Below are 20,667 nucleotides of genomic sequence, written 5' to 3'. Positions count from 1 at the left end.
TTTAGTGTGAGTGTAACATTGTTCTTTATTATGTAAAGTAACATACAACAAAAAATGTGAAAACATGCATTATAATGTAAATATAAACAGCTGAATCATGGTTCCATGGTAAAATGTTAATCAAATCTGAGGTAGAACAGGACAGGAAAACATTTGGAAGGCTAAAACTAAAGTACATCAACATAACAGGAAAATAATACCAATCCTTCCTTAATTGAATAATTAATATATACAACAAAAAGTGTCTGTTTATGAAAACCCTCCTTTTTCAACTTCTGCTTTTTATAGATGAGCTGCTCTACTCCTGCACTGTAACTTCCTTCTGTTACAACTGCAAATTCTGTGCTATTCCAACAGACATCTGCATTAATAAAAATCTCATGGAGGAGCTACAGTGATGCCTATGCACATAGGTGCAATATACTGAATCATCTTTCAGTCACCTATTGATGACAACAGGAGCAGTCTGTCGATTCTCAAGTTAGCAGCTTGAGAGTAGGGCTTTACAAGTGAAGGTCTGAGAACCTTATAAGCAATCTAGGATTATATGGGAAGGCATTGCAGAAACACCACAGTGAGATAAATTGCCATAGCAGGGTACCTGTATTAGGTCTATATGGCCCATGCAGATATCCTCAGAAATGTACAACATAGAGAAAGAGGATTATCCTGGCCTGCCTAAAATCCATGTGTACCCAGGACTGTACAGATATTTACACTACCTGTCTGAAAATGTGAAATTAGGAGCAGAACTGGCAGCTAAAATAGAAAAATTAAGGCAAAATGTACTGGGAATTGTGCAGGCAATTACAAAAAAAATTGGAAATAATTTAGTGTGGAATGTCAGTAAAGAGTTTAATAAAAGCAAAAAGAGTAGAATGTTATCCATGAATCTTGAATCCACCAAATCCGATGTTAGAACTAACTTATTTGGCTCACACTTTTATTCAAAGCAACTTAAGTTTGTACCCATTTATCCATGTAGGTATTCCACTGGAACAATTTGGGTAAATTGTCTTGCTCAAAGCTAACAACACTCTCACCTGGGGTTTAAACCCATAATCTTCCGGTTATGAGTCCTGAACTCTAAGCACTGGTCTACCATGCATGCCTAGTCTATTAATTTTTGACATTTTAAGTTGAGCTCCTTATCAGAATGGCTCCTTGGGATCCACTAGTTCAGCTAAGATTTCCAAAGTTAAATAGGTTAAATAATAATAACATGAAAAGAGGAAACAGTGTGAGAGAAATCAGGTCCTGTAAGAAATAGTTATCTATGACAAATGGTTTTTGAAATGGTGTGTTTGAGGCATCTAATCTGAATTTAACACATTCCATATACATATATGTATATATTGTTTTAACAGTCATATTCAAAGCTGCCTTTCTCTGTGCCCAGACAAACTGTATTATAATAATTGTACCATCAAATCCTATACTATATCCAGCACTGTTTTAATCTGTTATTGCTTTCAAAATGCCTGACACATTTTGAAGAGTCCTAATATGGTACCTTCATACCATACAATCCTTTAAACATTTTAAATGATCAGTGTGAAAAAGAAACCTTCAAAAATGGTGTGATCTGCTCCTTCTGCAATGCACTCCAGCTCATGAACTAATCTTGACCCCTGTCTGAAATGCTTGTTCTCTATGAGCATAGCAACGACATGTCAAAATATCTCCAGAGAACCTAAAGTGTGAAGAATAACAGTGAAAAGCTGCCAGGCTCCCCGGCTTATGTCACTGGGTGCTAAGACAAGCATACTTGTTCAACTATGCATTCAAAACCATGTGCCTGAGAACCCTTCTGTTGCATTACAACTCTGCTATGCATTCAAAACCATGTGCCTGAGAACCCTTCTGTTGCATTACAACTCTCCTATCATTCTGTGCTAAAGTTCAAAGCCATTTGTTCCTCCCAGTTATTACTGGGATAAATTAGCAACATTGTGAACTAAATCATTTACTGTTTCTTCCACTGAAAAAGACAAAGCTTTTCAATTGAGCAGTGTGCCATACAACTGTGCCTTTGTAAGACTGTCTTTCCTGCAAAGTCCCGTTGTCCCAAATTTTTGGTACTGTGGTTGATTTTTGCTTAGAACAGAAAGACTCTCATGCTCTGTTTGATAGTGCTGCATCTCTGATGCTTCCAGTGAACTTTGGTTTAAAGATTCTGCAGAGCTATTGGGGCTGACGTCAACATACTCTTTTTTCATGCTGCCAGGTGTGCTCTCTTTGTCCTTTGAGCTACCAGAGTGAAACAGGCTCCTGTCAGATTCCTGGCTGTCTTCCTTGGTCCTGTACATGTGCACCTTGTCTGGACTGCATATCCCGATGTCGTGCTCTGAGCTGGGGCTTGTGGTCATGAAACAGGGGTCCAGGATCCTGCTGCGGTACACATCATCTCCTTCTTGGAAGCTGCTGTAGAGGGTGCCCAGCTTGGCCTTAGAAGGACCAATTGCAAAGTGCTGCTCTGAGAAACTGTAAGGTGAGACCCTGCCTGGGTTTCTATAGGAATAGGCATTTATATCCTCCACGCTAAGTTGCCTCCAGCGGCCAGTGAGGTCTTCTTCTGGAATGTGGATGGTGCTTCTGCTGTCCCCATAGAGCTTAGAGGAACCCATGCTGTGAGATGATGTCAGGCGTGGTGAGTGGTAGGGCTCACTGTAACATGTGGGGATAGTTCTAGTGTAAACAGGTGAGGTGCCATTTTGGTGCCCATGCGCCATGTGCTGGAAGCTGTGGGACTTTGGGAAGCCAGGGCTGTCCTTTTCGTAGGACGAGTTGCTCTTTCTATCATAGTTCTCCTCTCTCCAGTCCATGTAGATAGCCTGGTGGGAGGACGAGAGGGTGCTGCTGGGGGCATTCCCTTTCTCATCTGACGCAACGCTGAAGCTGGAGTAGGAGCTGGAGGCCGGCAGGGAGGTGACGAACTCAGTGAAGGGCTCGTGGGAGAAGCTGGAGTGGAAGCCATCCTCTTCGGTGTTGCTGTCCATGGAGTTCTGCTGCCGAAACATGCCGGGGTCTTGCATGTGCAGGTCCACACTTTGCCGCCTCTCTCTGCGGCGCTCGTCAGGGCAGTACAGCGCGGTGTCGCTACAGTACAGATCCCCCTTGTAGGCCGTCCTGCGGTTCAACTTCTCTGTGCTGCCCATATTGTTGTGCACAAAGCTGGTCTCACGGGACTGTGGGCTAGAGGCACGCGAGCAAGGCATGCTGTTGGGCTCTGGCTTTTCCAGCAGCTTGGCGATGATAGATGTGGGTACAGAGTCAGAGTATGGGGAGTGACACAGTGGCAGAGATACTCCACAGCCGTGCTTCTCCATGTGAAGGCTGATTCGCTCCTGAAACTCTGTGGGCAACTGCGGCAAGGAGAGAAATGCACATCAATACATGGATGGAACAGGGGCCAAAGGAGACACAATGAGAACTTGGAGACCAAAGGTGTCTCCTGTTGTTAGGGGAGAATCCAGAGATTGCACAAGTGGCATCACTGACAGCTTCATTACCAATAACACAAAAAGCAAATGCATATCTATATTGCATCTCATACAGTTATCACAGATTAATTGTAAAAGCTGTACTAACCATTTATCATTAGATGAGTGGTAGATCACCTTATTTCTCATTTTTAGCACAAGGCCACTGAAATCCTCCCTGTCAGCACAGAGTTTCTCTAGGTGTCTTTTATAGCACCATCAAACACACAGCTCCTACCCGGGAGCAGCTAGGATTCCAATTATACAAACAGTTTTTTTTTTAGAAGGAAAAAAAGAATCACAGTCTTAGGAGAAATCCGGTTGCTTGGCAAAAAATATGGGGTTCGATGTTTTGTGATATTTTTAGACCTTGATTCAGCCCAAACATAATTTCTGAGTTAGGCTTTAGGGTCATTTTGGGATTAACCCCATTACATTAAGGGGTGGGTGTGGCTCAATCCTTCCTGTACTATTCTTGGAATGCATTTCTATTGTTTAAATTGCACAATGCATAACATTAAACTACTAATGTTACTAATAAGAAAACATAATGAAGAAGGTAATGTGATCCACATATATATAGCAAATAATCAAATGTATCAGCATGAAAGAATGCATAATATATCATACATACAGTAAATTATATATTTTGCTTCATTTATTAAGTGAGATGTGTCTTACACAGTGTCACTACGTAGGTAATTCTTATGTGATTGGTGTGGTTCATCCTGCCACGATTGAATCCCAGTCACTTTCAGGCTCTAAGCATGCATAGCACCGCTTCCTAGGCAGTGAAGAAGGACCACCACACTGAAGGACCAGGAGAGCATGGGACCAGCGATTTTATTGAACCTCCCTTGCTGGTACTCAACATCAATATCGTTCATTTCAAAGATAGGGAAAATGTTGAAATTAAATAGCACAATATTTGGGGCTAATCAAATCGACCTAAATAATCTTTACAAACAAAGGATGTTTCTGAATTTGTGAATTTACACTCCTCCCATCTGAGAGATGTTTGTCCCTAAGTGTAAAAGTAACAGACTCAGGAAATTTTTCATGACCACTACAATATCTCTCCAAACAATGTAAAGTAACTATTTTCTCTCTTATCTCCTGTAACACTGTATGGTATTCCCTGTTGGTAATGTTTGTCTGTCCTTGTATTGTTGAATTGGACTGTGCCATAAAACTAACTTCCCTCAGGGTATAATAGAGGTTGGATTGAACTGAGTGCATCTCTTGTTTGCCCTGTCAATATTTGCATCCCATGTTTCACACAATGCAAACTTTGGCTAAAGTGTGACAAGTTATGATGTTGCAAGCTTCTGAGGTTGTAATGGTACTTTACTAGCAAATATCTGTTTGGTTTTTGCATTTGCTTGTCAGCCCTTTACATATTCTGGATCTGGGACTGTGTTAAGAAAAACAAAATTATTTTTTTTGCTAAGTGGGCTAGCTTTTTTAAAGCATCTAAACTGTGCTTGAATGATTGCTGAAGGATATATAATGTATATATTTATGATTAGGGATTATATTTAATATATATATAAGGTTATATTTCAAGCAGATTTATAGATTAATGTCAGCTGCTGTCTATTTCTTGGCAGCTTGATAGGTGAAAAGAATTGCACTATGCAGGGGCGAAGTAATTAATACTACTTTTTTAAACTAAAACTTATGCATATATTAAAATAGCAACACAGAATCATCCTTGATGATCATGCCCAATATGTCAACACTGTATTCAAGCAATGGCATATTTGGTCTAATGGAAATGAAAGATGGTTATAATGGACTGATTCTACAGGAATCATTTAGAAGTTGTGGACTTTGACATTTTTATATTATGTAGGAAACTGGAAAGCTGATTAAACATTCAATATTTGGGGTGGCTTTTCGTGATTTGTGACACCACTGTGGTGGGTTCAGATGAGAACTATACACCCCAGAGTCCACAAAGTCAATTAAATCAATTCAGTAAGTAAAGGCCACTTCCCAGTCTTGTTCTTCCTACACGATAGTCATTAAAATGCTGAGAGGCCTCATCCACCTGACAGCCACCCAGAGCTTTGATACTAACACTTGACAGCTCCGTTTAAATGTGCTAATTGAAAGAGAATACAATCACCTCGGACAGCTTGTGGGCTCTGTAATGGGACTTGCTACACTGGAGCAGCTGAGCAGCCAAATTGCAGTCCTTTCTGTAAAGGTCCTAGGAAAAGAAGATGTTAGGCATTAACACCAACACAGAGACGTAAATGTGCAATTTACTATATCTGGAAGATCAGTGACACCTGGTCTGAGACAGATTAAATTAATAAATGCTTGGGATTTTAATTTCACTGGTCCGTTCCAGGTAGACATCTTCCTGGGAGGATGGGTTCAAAAGGAATCCGCCAGCTCTATATTGTTGTTGACTACAGTGTCTTGTTATTCCGTACGTTCAATCTCTATCTAAAGGGATTTGGGGAGGGGAAGTGGGGGTTATCCCTTTCTCGGTGCATTAAACGTTAACAGCTATACAGACAGCAGAAACACAGTGTTGGCATTTAAAACATTTATGTTTATGGAAACTATTGAACAATAAAAATAAGTCATTTTTTAATTGCAATACATTAGATGCAGTAAATTCTTTAATATGTGCATAATAGATTGCTGACTGATCCTGAAAAGGGCGGCCGTCCGTGTTGAAAAAAGGACCCTGGTGCAGGAGAAGACAGGTGCAGAGCTCCGGGAAGGCAATACAGACAGTGGTGGTGCGAGAGCAAGCAGGCAGGCAGGCAGGCAGACACAGGCATGATGCAGCAGTGCAGCCAACGCAGCCACACAGCAGTTGAAGAACTGCATGTGTGTCGTGAAGATGAAAGGTCTCAAAGAGAAATCCAAATAGAATGGTCGAGCGGGCGAGAGGCCCAAGCGCCGCAGAAAGGACTTGCTCTGGTGAGGGGCCCTAAACATTGGGGCAGGCACCCAGGATCTTTCATCAGGCCCACAGTGAATCAGGTACCACAGACTGCCCTGAACTCAGTGGGGATCCAGGATCTGCTGGGGAATAGGTTCCTGAAAAGTGTCCAGAGGGGGAACTGTTGGTCCTGTGGAAGAGGGTGACAAGAAGCACGCAGTACTGGGCTTGAGAAGCAACACATGGAAGGCCGGGGAGAGGCACTTTCCAAGTCGATGAGGTAGATCCAGCCTTTAGGTGACTACGTTGATCCGTTAAAGGATCTTTAAGGAACCTATGAATAAGAGAACAAGTTTCAGCTAAGGAACCTGTAAACAAAAGTATTTGGATGACCACCTTCTTCCTAGAAAAAAAAGTAGGTATGGAGTGTATGTGGCAGTCCGCAAACCTCTTCTGCCTTTTAGAAGCCTTCACTAAATTACAGAGTATTGGATCCTGTAGAAGCAGGCATATCAGCAGCTCCAGGCTGCAGGGTCAGGTAAGGAGGTTGGTAGCTGTTCACACATGAAGTGTGATGTTCCAGTGGACAAGTTGATTAAAATGTTCCTCAAAAAATCTGCCTAAGGAAGTGCTTGAGCTTTGTCTTTCTGAAAAGTGGAGACATGACAACGAAGGTATGTCTCCATGTCCTGGTTAACACCCGTTGCCTTTCTTCTTGGTATCCAGAGGAGAGGTTAACCTTGATCCTCGGTCATCTGCAAAATTCCCACCAGAATCTGGAGATAAATTGGCCCCCAGTAAGAAGTAATGTTGGATAGAAAGCCACGAAGTCGGAATACTTCCTTCACAAAGACATCTGTGAGAAGTGGATAGCAACTTTGGATTAAATGGGCAGCCTATGGACCTGACCATTGAGATAAGACAAAACAACTCTCACATCAGATGCAGCCATATTGTAATGAAGAAGCCATGGTGAAGCGGTACATCAGCACTTTGAAAGCCCTCTGTGCACCTGGACTCACTCTTCCCTGACCAGAACCCTTCTTGGTGAAGGCTCTGATGGAGGCCAATACTGAACTGAAGTTGCACATTAATTTGTGATAGAAATGTACAAATTCCAAGAAACGCTGAAGAAAACGCTTTCAGCAAGGTGGGAGTCTGCTAGTTGTGTTCCATTGAGAACTTCTCAGGAGAAAGATCCATTTGGATCTCTTGAGAGGAGATGTAATTACCCAGGACTGTTACCTCAGGCACCTGAAACAAGATGTCATCTATGTAGATAACCATAAATTTGTCCACAAAATCCTGGAATGTATCGTTAATGAGATTTTGGATGATGGCAGAAGCATTAGAGAGACCAAAGGGCCACCAGATATTCATAATGGAGGGAGGTTTCTTGCACTTATTCCCTTATCTGATTCACGCCAGATTATAAGCCTTTCTCAGATCAGTTTTACAGAAAATCATCGCCTGACTGGACCTCTCCAAGAATGAGGATATTAATGAAAGGGGATATCAGTTCTTGATGGTGATCTGGTTCAAGCTCTGATAGTTGATGCATGCCATCTTACTCCTTGACAAAGAAGAACAGGTGTGAGGTCCAAACACTGGAGAAAGTTGGGCAATCTGAGTGAAGTACAGAACGACTTAAACAAAGCTAGAGGGAAATTCAGGAACTGGGGTTGATGGAACAAGCAGAGAGTCAAGCAAGAATGGAATTCAAACACAGGAAAGAAATAACAAACAAGAAAGCTCATGGTCACAGGAGCTAGTGATAGGACTGAGAACCATAATGTCAGTGAAGTGGGTATAAATATCTTGCTGTGAACAAGGTAAGTTTTGCCACTAAAACAGGCAGATTGATTAGGTGATTGACTACCAGTTGTAGTGCTATGTAAACTGGAAATAACCCTACCTGAGCATGAGCATTAGAATGTGTTCATTCTTTGCTAACATTCTTGCAGCACTACAACAAAAATCCACACCTGCCACAGACACAGTACACCTTTCATAAATCAAGTATAAAACAAACAGAAAAAAGTGTTCTGAAATCCTTTAATGTGATTTCTGAATGTGATTTTAAGTTAGTGAAGCTCTGCAGGGTTGATGTGTTCTGGGGCTTGGGGAGACTGTCCTTTGGCCCAGCTCGAGATGAGTAATATTCAGGCTACGTGCTCCAGTGTTGAGAAACCAAATACTGATAGAAAAATCAAATCATGCCTGCTTAGAGACTGATATTACCACTTACTGCGTAATGTTTTGTCTGTTGCTGCTTGACAATTCTCTGTGGGAATCTACAGTATTTACCTCAAAGCATCTGGGGTAGCAAAGTGATCACTGGATTGGGAATGAAAGTTCACCACTATGTGAGAAAGAGGTGAGCTTTCATTCTAAAAGCAGTTTTCAGTCTTCCTCAGAGACCACAGCTTCAGAGCCAGCCAAGCTGTTTTCAGGAAATGCCAGGACAGTAGAGATGAAGAGATTAGATTTATTGTCTTAACCTTTTCATCCCCCTGTCCTGGGAGCTGTTTCCCACTGCCTTCATATTCCCCTTCCTTATGCCAGATGCTGCTAGAGAAGTTTTGTTATTAATGTAATTACATTTTCAGTTTTATATCTACCTAATTTGAAAGTTTCATTTTTATTCAACGTGGCCTTCCACTTCATCCACTGTCCTGCCCGAGGCGAAAGCAATGAAGACTTGTGTATGAACTTTTACAATATGCCCACATCTAAGAGCCATTAGTCATTTGAAATGCTGTGAGCTCAAACCTACCTCACACAGGAGAGCTAACAGCAAAATAAAAAACAGTGCTGCTCTGACTGATGACAGGTATGATGTAAACATGGCAAAAGAAAACATTCAAATGTGGAGCTATGTCTGGGCTTAGGTCAGCATCACGCTCCAGCCTGCCTATTACCCCCAGCAGGATTAGCCCCCGGTACTCATTTGGAAAGCAGGCTGAGTGGACCTGGGAGCCGTCTGGAAGGAATTAGAGCAAGCTACATCACCTGCCCCTACTGGGATTGAACCTTCCAGTCAGGAGCTAGATGCTCTTGCCGTCTGAGATACCACAGCTCCTTTGAGAAGTTATTAAAGTAGTTTTTCACTTTCACATGCTTTAGTGCTTCCATGGGAACACCTTGAGATGTTATCACAATCCGAGCTAGGTCACAAAGCTCATACTTCAATCTCCAAAGCATTTTGAAGAGAACAAAAAACATTTTAACCTGAGTCAACAAGATATAATATCAAATCCTGAAAGGGGCTGCGATTTTCTGAGAGGACTCACTAAGACCTTGAATGATTCTCTAGCAGTGCATTTTGTTTTTTGAGAGTTTATTTATAAAGAAAAGATCTGTAAGTGGCAATTATGATTATTTTTTATTGCTGCTGTAGGTGCATATTGCCTGAGTGGGATGGTATAAGATGCAGACACTTCTCTAGTGATAATTAATTTGGAACTTTGAAATCACAGATGCATGTCCCCTAAAGGAGTTCAGCTCAAGCATAATTGATTGTGAGAAGCACCCCTTAGTGAAATACTGTATGAAACATGGGACAGAAATAGCAAGTTTTCTAGTCTGATTACCATCCCCCCTTCCCATCCAATTTTTTAAACTAGTAAGCCCCTAACTTACTTGTCTTTTTTGTAAGCCAGTAAGGGTCTTAACTTCCTCATGTGATGTAGACTAGTCAAGAGAGACTTCAAAGTAATACATTTATTACTGGAACCTTATTTTTCCCCTAAGCACATGTTATAAAATTAACTGCTATTATGGTGTTCGATGGTATTCGATTCTAACAACCCAATGAAGGGAGGTATATGTATGCAGCTTGTTGGAATTCTTTGGTTTATAGTGTACCAATAAGGGAGAGTAATATCATCATGAAAGTATCAATTGTGATTAGTATTGTTGAAAAGGAATGGGTTTAAACAAATTTTTAGGTAAGAGGGAGGGAGGAGTACAGGGTGGGGCAGAGATCTTCACTGGGGTATGCTTGTTTTATTTTATTTTTATTTTTTATTTTTCATGTGGAATTCCCTTGTATTCACTTCCCCCTGGATATACAGTATATACTGTACTTATGTTGATCTTGTTATCCCTCCCTGTAAAATGTAATAAATTGTCACAAAAACCATATTGTTACCTTAGTATACCTGCATTATTCATCATTGTACTTATTCTTAAAACGAATTTTATGTATTTTAAGTTAACAATAATATCAATACTTACTTTGTGTGAATCTCACACAACTCAAAGTAAACAATACAGGGGTAGCTAATATAATAGTCTAGTGAAGGCTAATCCATCACATTTGCTATTCAAACCTAATTTGAGTCTTTTGTCATCTGTGTATCACCATTATGGTAAAATCATTTGTTCCTCTCATGCGTATCCATGCAGATAAAAGGCTACTTTATACTATAAAATACAAGTCAATAGCAATGTGTATTGGTTTGTCTAAAAAAAACTATGTATTCCAACCCCTTCATTTTTTAAAAATAAATGCTTTCTTTTCATAATGCCTTGTGGACTCATTTAATGAGCACATCCCCCTCTACTCCACAGATCTCTGACCAGCACTCTAGGGAAACTGTACCTGATAAATGACACCTCAGCAAAAGTTGACCCTAGTCTGTGCTTTTCAACATCAGTAGATTTCTAAAGTCCTACCCTACATGTCTCTAGAAGAGGAATAAGCTACTGCTTCCATAGAGAACCAGACCTTTAGCTTCAAAGACGTATCCGTATAGACGGAGCCTAGAGGGTCTTTAGGCAGACTCCCATGCAATCCTGAGGGGAATATTTCAGCAGGCTGGGTAATTGCAAACAGGTTCTGCTTCAAAATTAACACATCATTTGATACCAAGGTCTTTTTAACAGTTTTAGAAATGGTCTCAGTGATAAGTGTTAAGTTTTTAAATAGCACAAAAAGCTTTTATTCAGGGTCAAATGGGGTGGTGCGGTGGTTCTGTGGCTAAGGATCTGCACCTGTGGATGAAAGGTTGCCAGTTCAATTCCCATGGCGGTCAGAGGAATCCTACTCCTTTGGGCCTTTGAGCAAGGCCCTGAACCCCAACTTCTCCAGGGGTGCTGTACAATGGCTGACCCTGTGCTCTGACCCCAAGCTTCTCCCTGTCTGTGTGTCTCATGGAGAGCAAGCTGGGGTATGCAAAAAGATGAATTCCTAATGCAAGAAATTGTATATGCTAATAAAGTGATCTTATCTGAAATGTCTGGTGAAGGGTATACATATTTTAACAGTTGTGTTAGTTCAGAAACACACCTGGAATAAAAACTCTTATAAAGAAAACTTAAACATTTTTTTTTCTGTAAAGTAGCATCATATCTTTCTATAATATATTGTTCTCTGTATTAAGAATGCATACACAGTTAGGACTGTAGAAACCCTCGTGCAGTATATCTGCTAGCAACAGATTACAGATACCAGAGAAGGGGGAAATTATATACACTGTATGCAAGGAAAGATTTTGATTTAATTATGTTAGAATCTTTGCACACTAACTATATTCTTTTTGTCTTACTATGAAGGGGTAGTGATGTCCCCTCTGCCTGTAATTTAGTCTACACCATAACAGCTTCTTAACTTTTAAGAAAAAGTAAAACACATTAATAAAAAAGTTTTCCAACTCCCTCAGGACAATGAAGTGGCAGTAAAAGAAAGAAATCTCACTAAAGTCAAAAGTCGCAGTGAATCAGATGAGCAATTGCTTGTGTTTACAGTAGGTTCTCTAAGGGCCTGTATGAGCCTTGTCAGGAAATCAGTAAAATCAGCTCTCTAGAGGACAAAAGCCACTGGAATTGGACAATAATACTCACATTATCCTCTCGAAGTTTGTCAATGGTAATCTTGGCCTCCATCAAGTGATTGTTGAGGACAATGATCTCGTGGCTGAGCGCTCGCTTCTCCTCATCATGGTGCTGAGTCTGAAGGCGGAAAGAATGACAATTCAGTACCAGAGAAAAAAATCAACTTTCATGCCCAAGTCACTGTAATATTGGTTCATGGTGTAGCAATAACAGCATATGAAAATGGGCATTTTAAAACTGAGTGCAAAAGAATACAGTCTTGCACAGAACTAGTGGCACAAGCTCACTTGCTCCTGTTCAGAAGGACAACTGAAGATTGTGTGAAAGTGGAATCATTTATTGCGTTTGTGAAATCTTGGCTTATCCCTCTTGGCTGAGGGCCAACATCTCAGTCAAAGGACATAGGGGAGGCTAGGACACCCATATCAAGTGAAAAGGCAACCAAGTGACCACTGGAAAGGTGGAGATGGGGTGGAGGAGGGATGCAAAATGAGCGAAGAAGAGGAGAGAGTGACGTGGAGTATTTGGTATTTTTAGAAATTACGTGAGGAATACTTTTGGGTTGCGACAGCTGAGCTTAATTAGTTCGGCTGCCCTCATCCCTCCCAAACTTTCATTAGAACTTCATTTAACAAAATCAAGGGGAAGCATATTAACTCTTTATACCACAAATATGGGGTTCATTACTCCTGGAGGATGTACAGTTCAGCATAGGACCATCAGAAATCAATGCCTACATTAATAAATAACTTTTAAGGACAGAAAATACACGTCACCATGGCTTTTTATTACACAAATATATAAATAAGCACACTGACCTGCAAGGTTATGTTGTTTGTTGCTAGGTACTTCTATGGTATGTTATTGATTCTCAACTATAATGGTTTTTGACATCATGTATTATACTTTTATTTAAGATCACTGTTCAAATAACTTTCCTGTTAATCAATTGCTGCTCTGTTGACACAATTGACAGCTACATCATAGTCTTGTCTGAAATGGACGATGGCCAAAACAATAAGGTTGTATGGCTTTTTATTTTAAAATGTAACATTCTGTTTTTTGGATACCATCCAGAATTGCGTTTGAAATGCTGAATCTGAAAAAGGCACATCTGTAAAATGTGTCTATTACTGCCACTCAGGTTCTCTCATTTAATGGTTGGTTGGGTGCAAAGGGAGGAGGGACTGCAATAAGCTATAATTAAATGTCTAATGTCAATATCTGGAGTAAGAGCAAAGTAATGGTATTAAAATGCAAACACTTAGCTTTCATAAATCTCCTGCGACATGTTACTAGACACTAACCCCTTATCTTTCAGTCACATTGAACAATACTTATGGTTTGCCATCCTCAGCCCAGCTGTGATGCTTTCCAACAGAGTGGGATTGCAGTAAATTATGTGACATTTTAAATGTTAATTTTTGTAGGGTTTCCTTAACATAGCTCTCAACGTGACTTACAGATCTCTTCAGATCCATGCCTGTCATCTCTATTTAAAGGGATCATTGTATTTTTGGATGATTTTTTTTTTCGGGTTAAATAAGTTATTGAAAAACAATTCATTAATAATTATGACTTTTTAAAAAAATCAGTCTATGGGAAAGTGTTAAGCAGGTCATAAAACAGTAAAAAAATTAAATGACTGAGACTGACATTTTCCACTAGAAATGTCAAAAGAGCTACATCAAATATACTGTATGTGGAGTATCCTTTCCAGGAAATCAGGATAAAAAAAGATTTTCCCATTTTTATATGGGACCTGTTCTTGTGAAAATAGCCAGGAAGGCTGTAGTCTACATGTAGTCTTCATAGTGGGTTGTTGGATCTGTCTCTTTATTTCTTTTAAACAAGATCTAGGATCAAATAACTATCATCACTATCAAGAACTATCCAGAGAACTATTAATCTCTTCTAGACAAGTCAGTTATTATTACAACCTATTGTTGTTACTATACACAGAGTGTGATTATGAGAAATGTCCATCAAAATCAATAAAGATGTACTTTAACATGCTTGTCCTGTAAATGAATTGTTACTGTCACAGGCATTCTTGGTATGCAAGCTTGATTTTTGGGTTCTATTTCCAACAGCTTTAACTTATTTTTGGACCGGGGGTGTATATTATGTGTTTCAATTTTTTTAACATGACATTTAACATTTTTTAACATGAATATCATGTAAAAATAACTTATTACCTCATAAAAAAGAACCCAAAATATTTCTTTATTGGAAGTAAAAGACAGAAAGAAAGCACTAGATGATCAAAAAGCAATTTGCCTTAAATATAACAGATTTTTTTGGATAATATAATAGATTTTCAACTGTTGATAATTAATCTATTTAAAAACACAAATAAGGATTTCGAAGTAGCTCAACCAGTAGAGATGCTCACTAAGGATACTGACAGGGCCCTATAGTACCTGGGATATTACTAGGCGTAGTGACTAGGATTCTCCCAAATGAATCATGAGCAGAGTATATTCAGTGCTGGATGTACATTACTTAGTCAGGGATAGATGACTACTCCTGTGACTAGTAAAGTACTTGCAGTGACCCTAGTGAGAGACATGATAACTTGTAGAACCTGCAGTTTCAAAGAGGTAAAGGTCTCTAACTGGTGAGCAGTTCCGCAGGTCCACATTCCCACCTTCTAGTATAGGAGTCACTGCCATTAGCCAGGTTTTAAAGTTATGATTCCAAACTGTGAAGCATATAAACTAAAGTACAATATACACTGAAAATGAAATTAAAACCACAAGGAGTGGGTTACTGATAACAAGTATGCATACTTGGATAGGAACATGGTGGGGTCTTCTTATGAGTCTTGGTGTGAAATGCTTGTATTGGTTTTATTACAGGGATGTAGCCTGGCCTCTTAGATATGCACAATTAATGCAGTGAAAGGTCACTTCCCCTCACTGCCGACACATAATGTATCCAAACAGAATGTGGGCTAACAGTTCTCTCCCTGCTGAATTCTTGCTCCTATAGAATGAGTCAACGGACAGTTTGATATACAGTAGTTGTTAATAGAACTGGCCTTTTAATGCAGGTATTGTAAAATGACATTTTAAATATTCATTGCTCACTGAACATACTGTATACAGTATAACCACTCTGTAAAGGCAGTGTGACTTCTTAAGTTATAGTTTTAAAATAAATACCTAAATCCACATTTCAATTCTTTTATTTGGGTTTTGTAGGCATTTATTTTTCAATTCAAATTGATACGAAAATTCACATTGACAATTTAGCTCATGGTAATTTCCTGTAACAAAAATACTGATGATTAGTGTCTTCATCATTTTTTGAATAATTCAATATTGAAATGGGTGCCGTTAGACACTATGGTTGATTCCAGAACTTCTACATCTTAATGTTATAAGGGAGCGACATTGTTAAACATTTTCTGATCGATGCCTCATGTACTACTTGTGGCCATTTGAATGTCAGTCTCTTCCAGCTGAATTTCATTTACAATAGACAAGACCCAGGGCAGACAATAGCTCGAATTAAAATATTCAATCACCAGTGACTAGAATAAACAAGTGCATTTCAATACAGAAGGAATTTTCATTAGATAAATGTAGGCAGCAACATTTTCCTAAGCGAGGACCATTTTAAACTTTAATTTCAGTACACAAACACTATATTAGTCATCACATCATGTTTAAGCTTCAACAGTTTTAATATCGTTCAGCCCCCTTGAAGTCACTGCACAATTTCCACTATGGCCCTTAAAGCTGGTGAAGAGAATCTAATTTAGCTTCCTGCTGTCTGCACTACATCATTTGAAAATTACAATCTAAGAAGCTCCCCATGATCATTAGAGATAAGTGCTTTTAGTGTTTCACACAGAAGGCATATGGAATCTATAATATATAAATCCTTCTACTGCCAAGGACTATTCATTACTTGTTTCTTGTTAGAACAGCACCACCTAATCCTTTATTTTCTCTTTTTATACACACCTTCTATTTTCTCTGCAAAGACAGTACATAGGGAAACCTATTTTTAGCACTCCATTCACATTCCATTGTTTTATTAATTGGCCAGGGAATGAGACTTGCCTTATCTTTACAACACAACAAAAGACTTTAATACAAATTTACCGAGAATGATGAAGCTTTGAAGTAGCCAGCATACTGAAATTTATGGTGGATGCTGTCCAACAAGCAACCTGAAAATACTGAAATATTTCAATAATGCATGATTCTCTATTCAGAGCTTTAGCTGTGACTTACAACATGCATCTCTACAAAAACAATATGCATTTACTGTACTTCTGTGATGCATCGTTTTCACAATCTTTTAAGCAGGACAATACCTTGCTGCTTTGGAGCTGTAAAAGCTTTCTAAGTGCTTTGCATGGTGCAACAGTTTAAATTGACAACACTGGTAGTTACAGTACCTGGAGGCATGCAGCTGTTACTCGATGTGCTGGGAGTGTCCGGACCACACTGCAGTCCTGACTGGAGCTCACCAGCATGTAGCATGCAGACTTTGTTCATGTGAGCAGTGTTTTGTATCTGCTTACCACATGCTGCATTTTACCTTGAGCCGAATTCATATGACAAAATTTGTTTTACAGCATATGCCTGATGAGAATGACACCTACTGCCAATGTTGGAGAGAGGCAAAACATGCAGGCAGCAAGATTTGTCATTTCCTTTAACACGCCTCGTGGTTTGACAGAGATGATGATAGCCTTCACTGAAACCTATTTTTCTTAACCTCTTTAGACTTGTTGCAGGACTCAGCTACGGAATAGCTATTGCTGCAGCAGGCTGTTACTAAGCCTTGAGCTCCGAAAGGCCACCAGTGTAATCAGCAGCTTTCCCTTTTAATTTAATTACAGGATTTTTTCCCATGGCAACAGTTCCCAGAGTTTAGGTTCTAATGAAAATTGTATGAGCTATTGCATTGTCAAAATGCTTAACAAAAGAGATGTATTTACTTAATAAAGTTAAATCGATTTGTTAAAGAATTTTAGGACTAGAAGAAAATTGAATATGTTATATATACATATTCAATTTTCTTCTAGTTCTAAAATTCTTAGGATAAAGAGAAAGTGAGGAAGCTTAAAAATTTAATTTTTACAGAATCAACTGTTTTCTCTACTGAGAGAAATAAATGTTACATAAAACTTTTTGGTGGAATGAGAAGAGTCAAATACTAGGCACGGGAACTGCAAAGAAATCTTTAAAAAGTCAGTATATTAATCATCATAGCCAGAAGAAAAAAACAGCCTACCTGTATTTTTGTAAGTGCAACGTGCTATTAACTATTAGTCTGCTGTACTGATGGGAGGGGTCATTAGCCATCTTACCTCACCATCTATTATAATTGTATAAATCATGAATGGAGGGTAGCTGACAGCCAGCGACCCTCTTGCGGAGCGAGCAACACACTGCTGTTTGCCAAATCGGTTATAGAGGCAGCCAGAAGGGCTTTGTTATACTGTGTTAGAATTGGTTGAGAGACTCTTAGGTTTTTCAGTGGTGCAAAAAATTACATTCCCTGCTGTGTTTTCTTTGTGGTACTGGTGATATTCATGACCCATTTAAGGGTATTAGAGCTCCGAAACACATCCGAAATTCCGAAACATAATGGACTCCAACACATTCACAGCCACATCATCGATTACCAGGGAGAGAGATTTTAGAGAATATTTCTGGAAATCAATCACCATTTTCACTGTTTTAAGGGTACCAGAAGACTCATCTTCCTTCTGTACCTGGTCTCATCATCATTAGTGATAATACCTACGGGGGGTGATGTAATCGCCAAAACTTAGTCTGATGTGACTGGAGGTGCAGATGTTGGTGTACAAGGAAGAATGGGGAAAGCACACATCTTTGAGGTACAGTACACCAGAATTCAATCAGACAGTCTGACAAATAAGGGCTGAGACACACCTGCTGACTTCTATCTGTGAGGAAGTTGAAAATCCACAGGCAGATGGAAAATGAGACATTCACCTGTAACAATTGTAAAGGAGTTCTGGAATAGTAGTATTAAATACAGAATCAAAATACACAAAAATAATACATGCATACGTGCCAAGATAATGCGAAATACAGTGAAGGCCCATGTTAACAGCATCATCCAGTGACCCTTTTGCACTACATGAAATCTGTAATAATTTCAAGATAATGAAGTAGCATATGTTCAAAAGTTTATCATAATGGAAGTAAGATCAACTAATTTCTAGTCATTAAGACAAGTTATTTTGTCCTTCTTTGGTACAGGAACAATAATGGCAGATTTAAAGCAGGCGGGATTGTTACACTGATCCAGAGACTGATTAAATATATCAGTGAACACCAGGGACTTCCTTTTCTTTGATAATTAGGGGAGGCTGAAGAAGAAAAGGAACAAACCGAGAACTTGAGCGCTAGCTGTGGCTGAATGGAAGAGGACAATGAGGTAGTAGAATCTGAAGAATGTATGAACTATGATCATTATTAAGCAACCTCTGTTTTCTAGACCTACAATAAACCCTGTTTAGACTCTCTGGCAGAGGGAGTCTGCTATAACATTGGGAGGTTTCTTTAATAATTTGTGATAATCTGAAGGCTCCCCCAAAGAGTAGTGGAGTCATTATTTGCCAACTGCTGTTCTAATTTATTCCTACAGTATACTGGGCTTTTGCATGTCTGATTGCTTTGTGGAGTTGACATTTAGCTCTTCTGTAGTTCTCACTGTCTCAATTCTTACAAACCTCTTCTTTTATTGTAAGCAGGCTTCTTAACTCTTTAGTAAACTGAGGCTCATCAGTATTGTACCTGACACAAGATTTTGTTAGAATACAAGCTTCTTCGCAGCAGATATCTGTATATATCATCAGTGCTGTCTCTTCCCTCTTGGAGCACACTCCAGTCTGCTGAGTCAAAACAGTCTTGTAGTCTCTCAATGGCTTCAGTGGCTCAACTCAAACTTGGCTAATTTCAGTTTCTGTTTACATGTGGATATTAACTGAAACATAGCGTAATAAGAATTTCTCTGTGGTGTATGAGGTAAAGTGTGGTATGCATACCTTGTTGTGCTGAAGAAGTGATCAAGGGTTTTTCCCTCCTTAGTTGTTCAATTAATCAGCTCTTTGTAGGTCACTCATATGATAATGAATTCCCCAGTAATAGTAATAGACAATAACAGCCAGGGACTGTTATGCTGACTGCGAATTAACCTGAGGGGGAAATATGTATATTCCAGAAAGAATAATTGATGCAACTTCTCTGGGAGAGTAAAAATGGTTTGCAGTTTATATACATTGATTCCAACAAACATTGTACTTTATTGAAACCAAGCAGTAACAAACAAGCTATACTTTGGTCAAAGTAAAGAGTGAACAACATCATAAGTTTTCATCTACAAATTAGACTACATTTATGTTATTATTATATTATATTGTAGTATAAAAGATGAAAGCTTTACTTCATCAATCCCAGGTACCTCTACAGTATGATGTGCTATTGTAATTTCTTACACCAGTCAAATATATAAAGGAAAAAAATCCATATACAGAAGCAATTCAAACACGAAACAGCCAACATTCATGTAAACCATACATAAAGTTTAAAAAAATTTAAGCATGTAAAATTGTGAAGAACAAAGCCTAATTATTAGAACAATAACACAATTTGAGCATTCTTGCTCTAATGATATCCCATGAGTGTAATTTTCACGTCAATAAAAAACATAAACTAATGAGAAAACAACAAGCACTACTTTGAGAATACTAATGCTCGGAAACTAACATCACCATAAACTTTTGTGTACTGCATATTTCAATGATGCCTGCAATTAGCAAAACAGTTAAACATACAAGGCTGGTTACTATGAAAACTGTTTCAAAGCTAATCATTTCTGGGTCTCTCAAGCATAAAAGAACAGGTTATATAGTCTTAGCAACACAGTTATCTACAAATCCAACCTCGAAATAACTGAAGCTTCTATTGCTAGGATACCACATTTATCCTAAAACAAAATTACATTTGTTTGTGCAATGACCCTTGCTAGGAAAGCCGATTGAAACAGCTTATAGCTGATGGATGCAGGTTTGCCTGTTTTTAGGAACTTTTTAGGCTTGTTTTTTCTTATCCAGTGGATAAAAAAATCTGAAAAAGTTTTCTTTAGGAGAGTGAAAGACAGGGCTCATTATTTTGAGCAAGCATCTGTTCTGTATGTTAACCTTGGTACTAATTTATGCAAATCTCACCTTTTCAGCACCACAGACAGCATTGCCTGCTCTACTCCAAAGTCCTACAATTTCCATACAGAGAAAGAGCAAAGACCAATTATATCGTACTTAAATCACAGATATTCTTCAAATAATTCAAATATGATTCTGGAAAACAGATTTTATTTCTGTGTTGGCTTTCACCTTAGTTGTTAATTTTTCAATAGGATAATTTTAGGATAACATTTAACATCATT

General features: G+C 38.9%; 1 protein-coding gene across 4 annotated transcripts in view; it reads right to left on the bottom strand.

Annotated features, from left to right (window-relative positions):
* begain (brain enriched guanylate kinase associated) overlaps positions 1–20,667 on the bottom strand; it is a 68,339-nt gene continuing 47,672 nt past the window's right edge. For 3 of the 4 annotated variants that reach the window (XM_088648133.1, XM_088648136.1, XM_088648135.1), the window contains 3 exons: positions 12,235–12,342; positions 5,614–5,697; positions 1–3,365 (listed from right to left, as the gene is read on the bottom strand). In XM_088648133.1, the coding sequence (XP_088504259.1) occupies positions 2,001–3,365; positions 5,614–5,697; positions 12,235–12,342 (1,557 nt within the window). In that variant the 3' untranslated portion in view covers positions 1–2,000. The remainder of the gene's footprint in view (positions 3,366–5,613; positions 5,698–12,234; positions 12,343–20,667) is intronic. The other variant, XM_088648134.1, reaches the window with a different exon arrangement.

Source organism: Lepisosteus platostomus, chromosome 10 (assembly GCF_059453375.1).
Source record: "Lepisosteus platostomus isolate fLepPlt1 chromosome 10, fLepPlt1.hap1, whole genome shotgun sequence".
In the NCBI taxonomy this organism is placed as follows: domain Eukaryota; kingdom Metazoa; phylum Chordata; class Actinopteri; order Semionotiformes; family Lepisosteidae; genus Lepisosteus; species Lepisosteus platostomus.
This window is presented reverse-complemented; position numbering and strand designations above follow the sequence as displayed.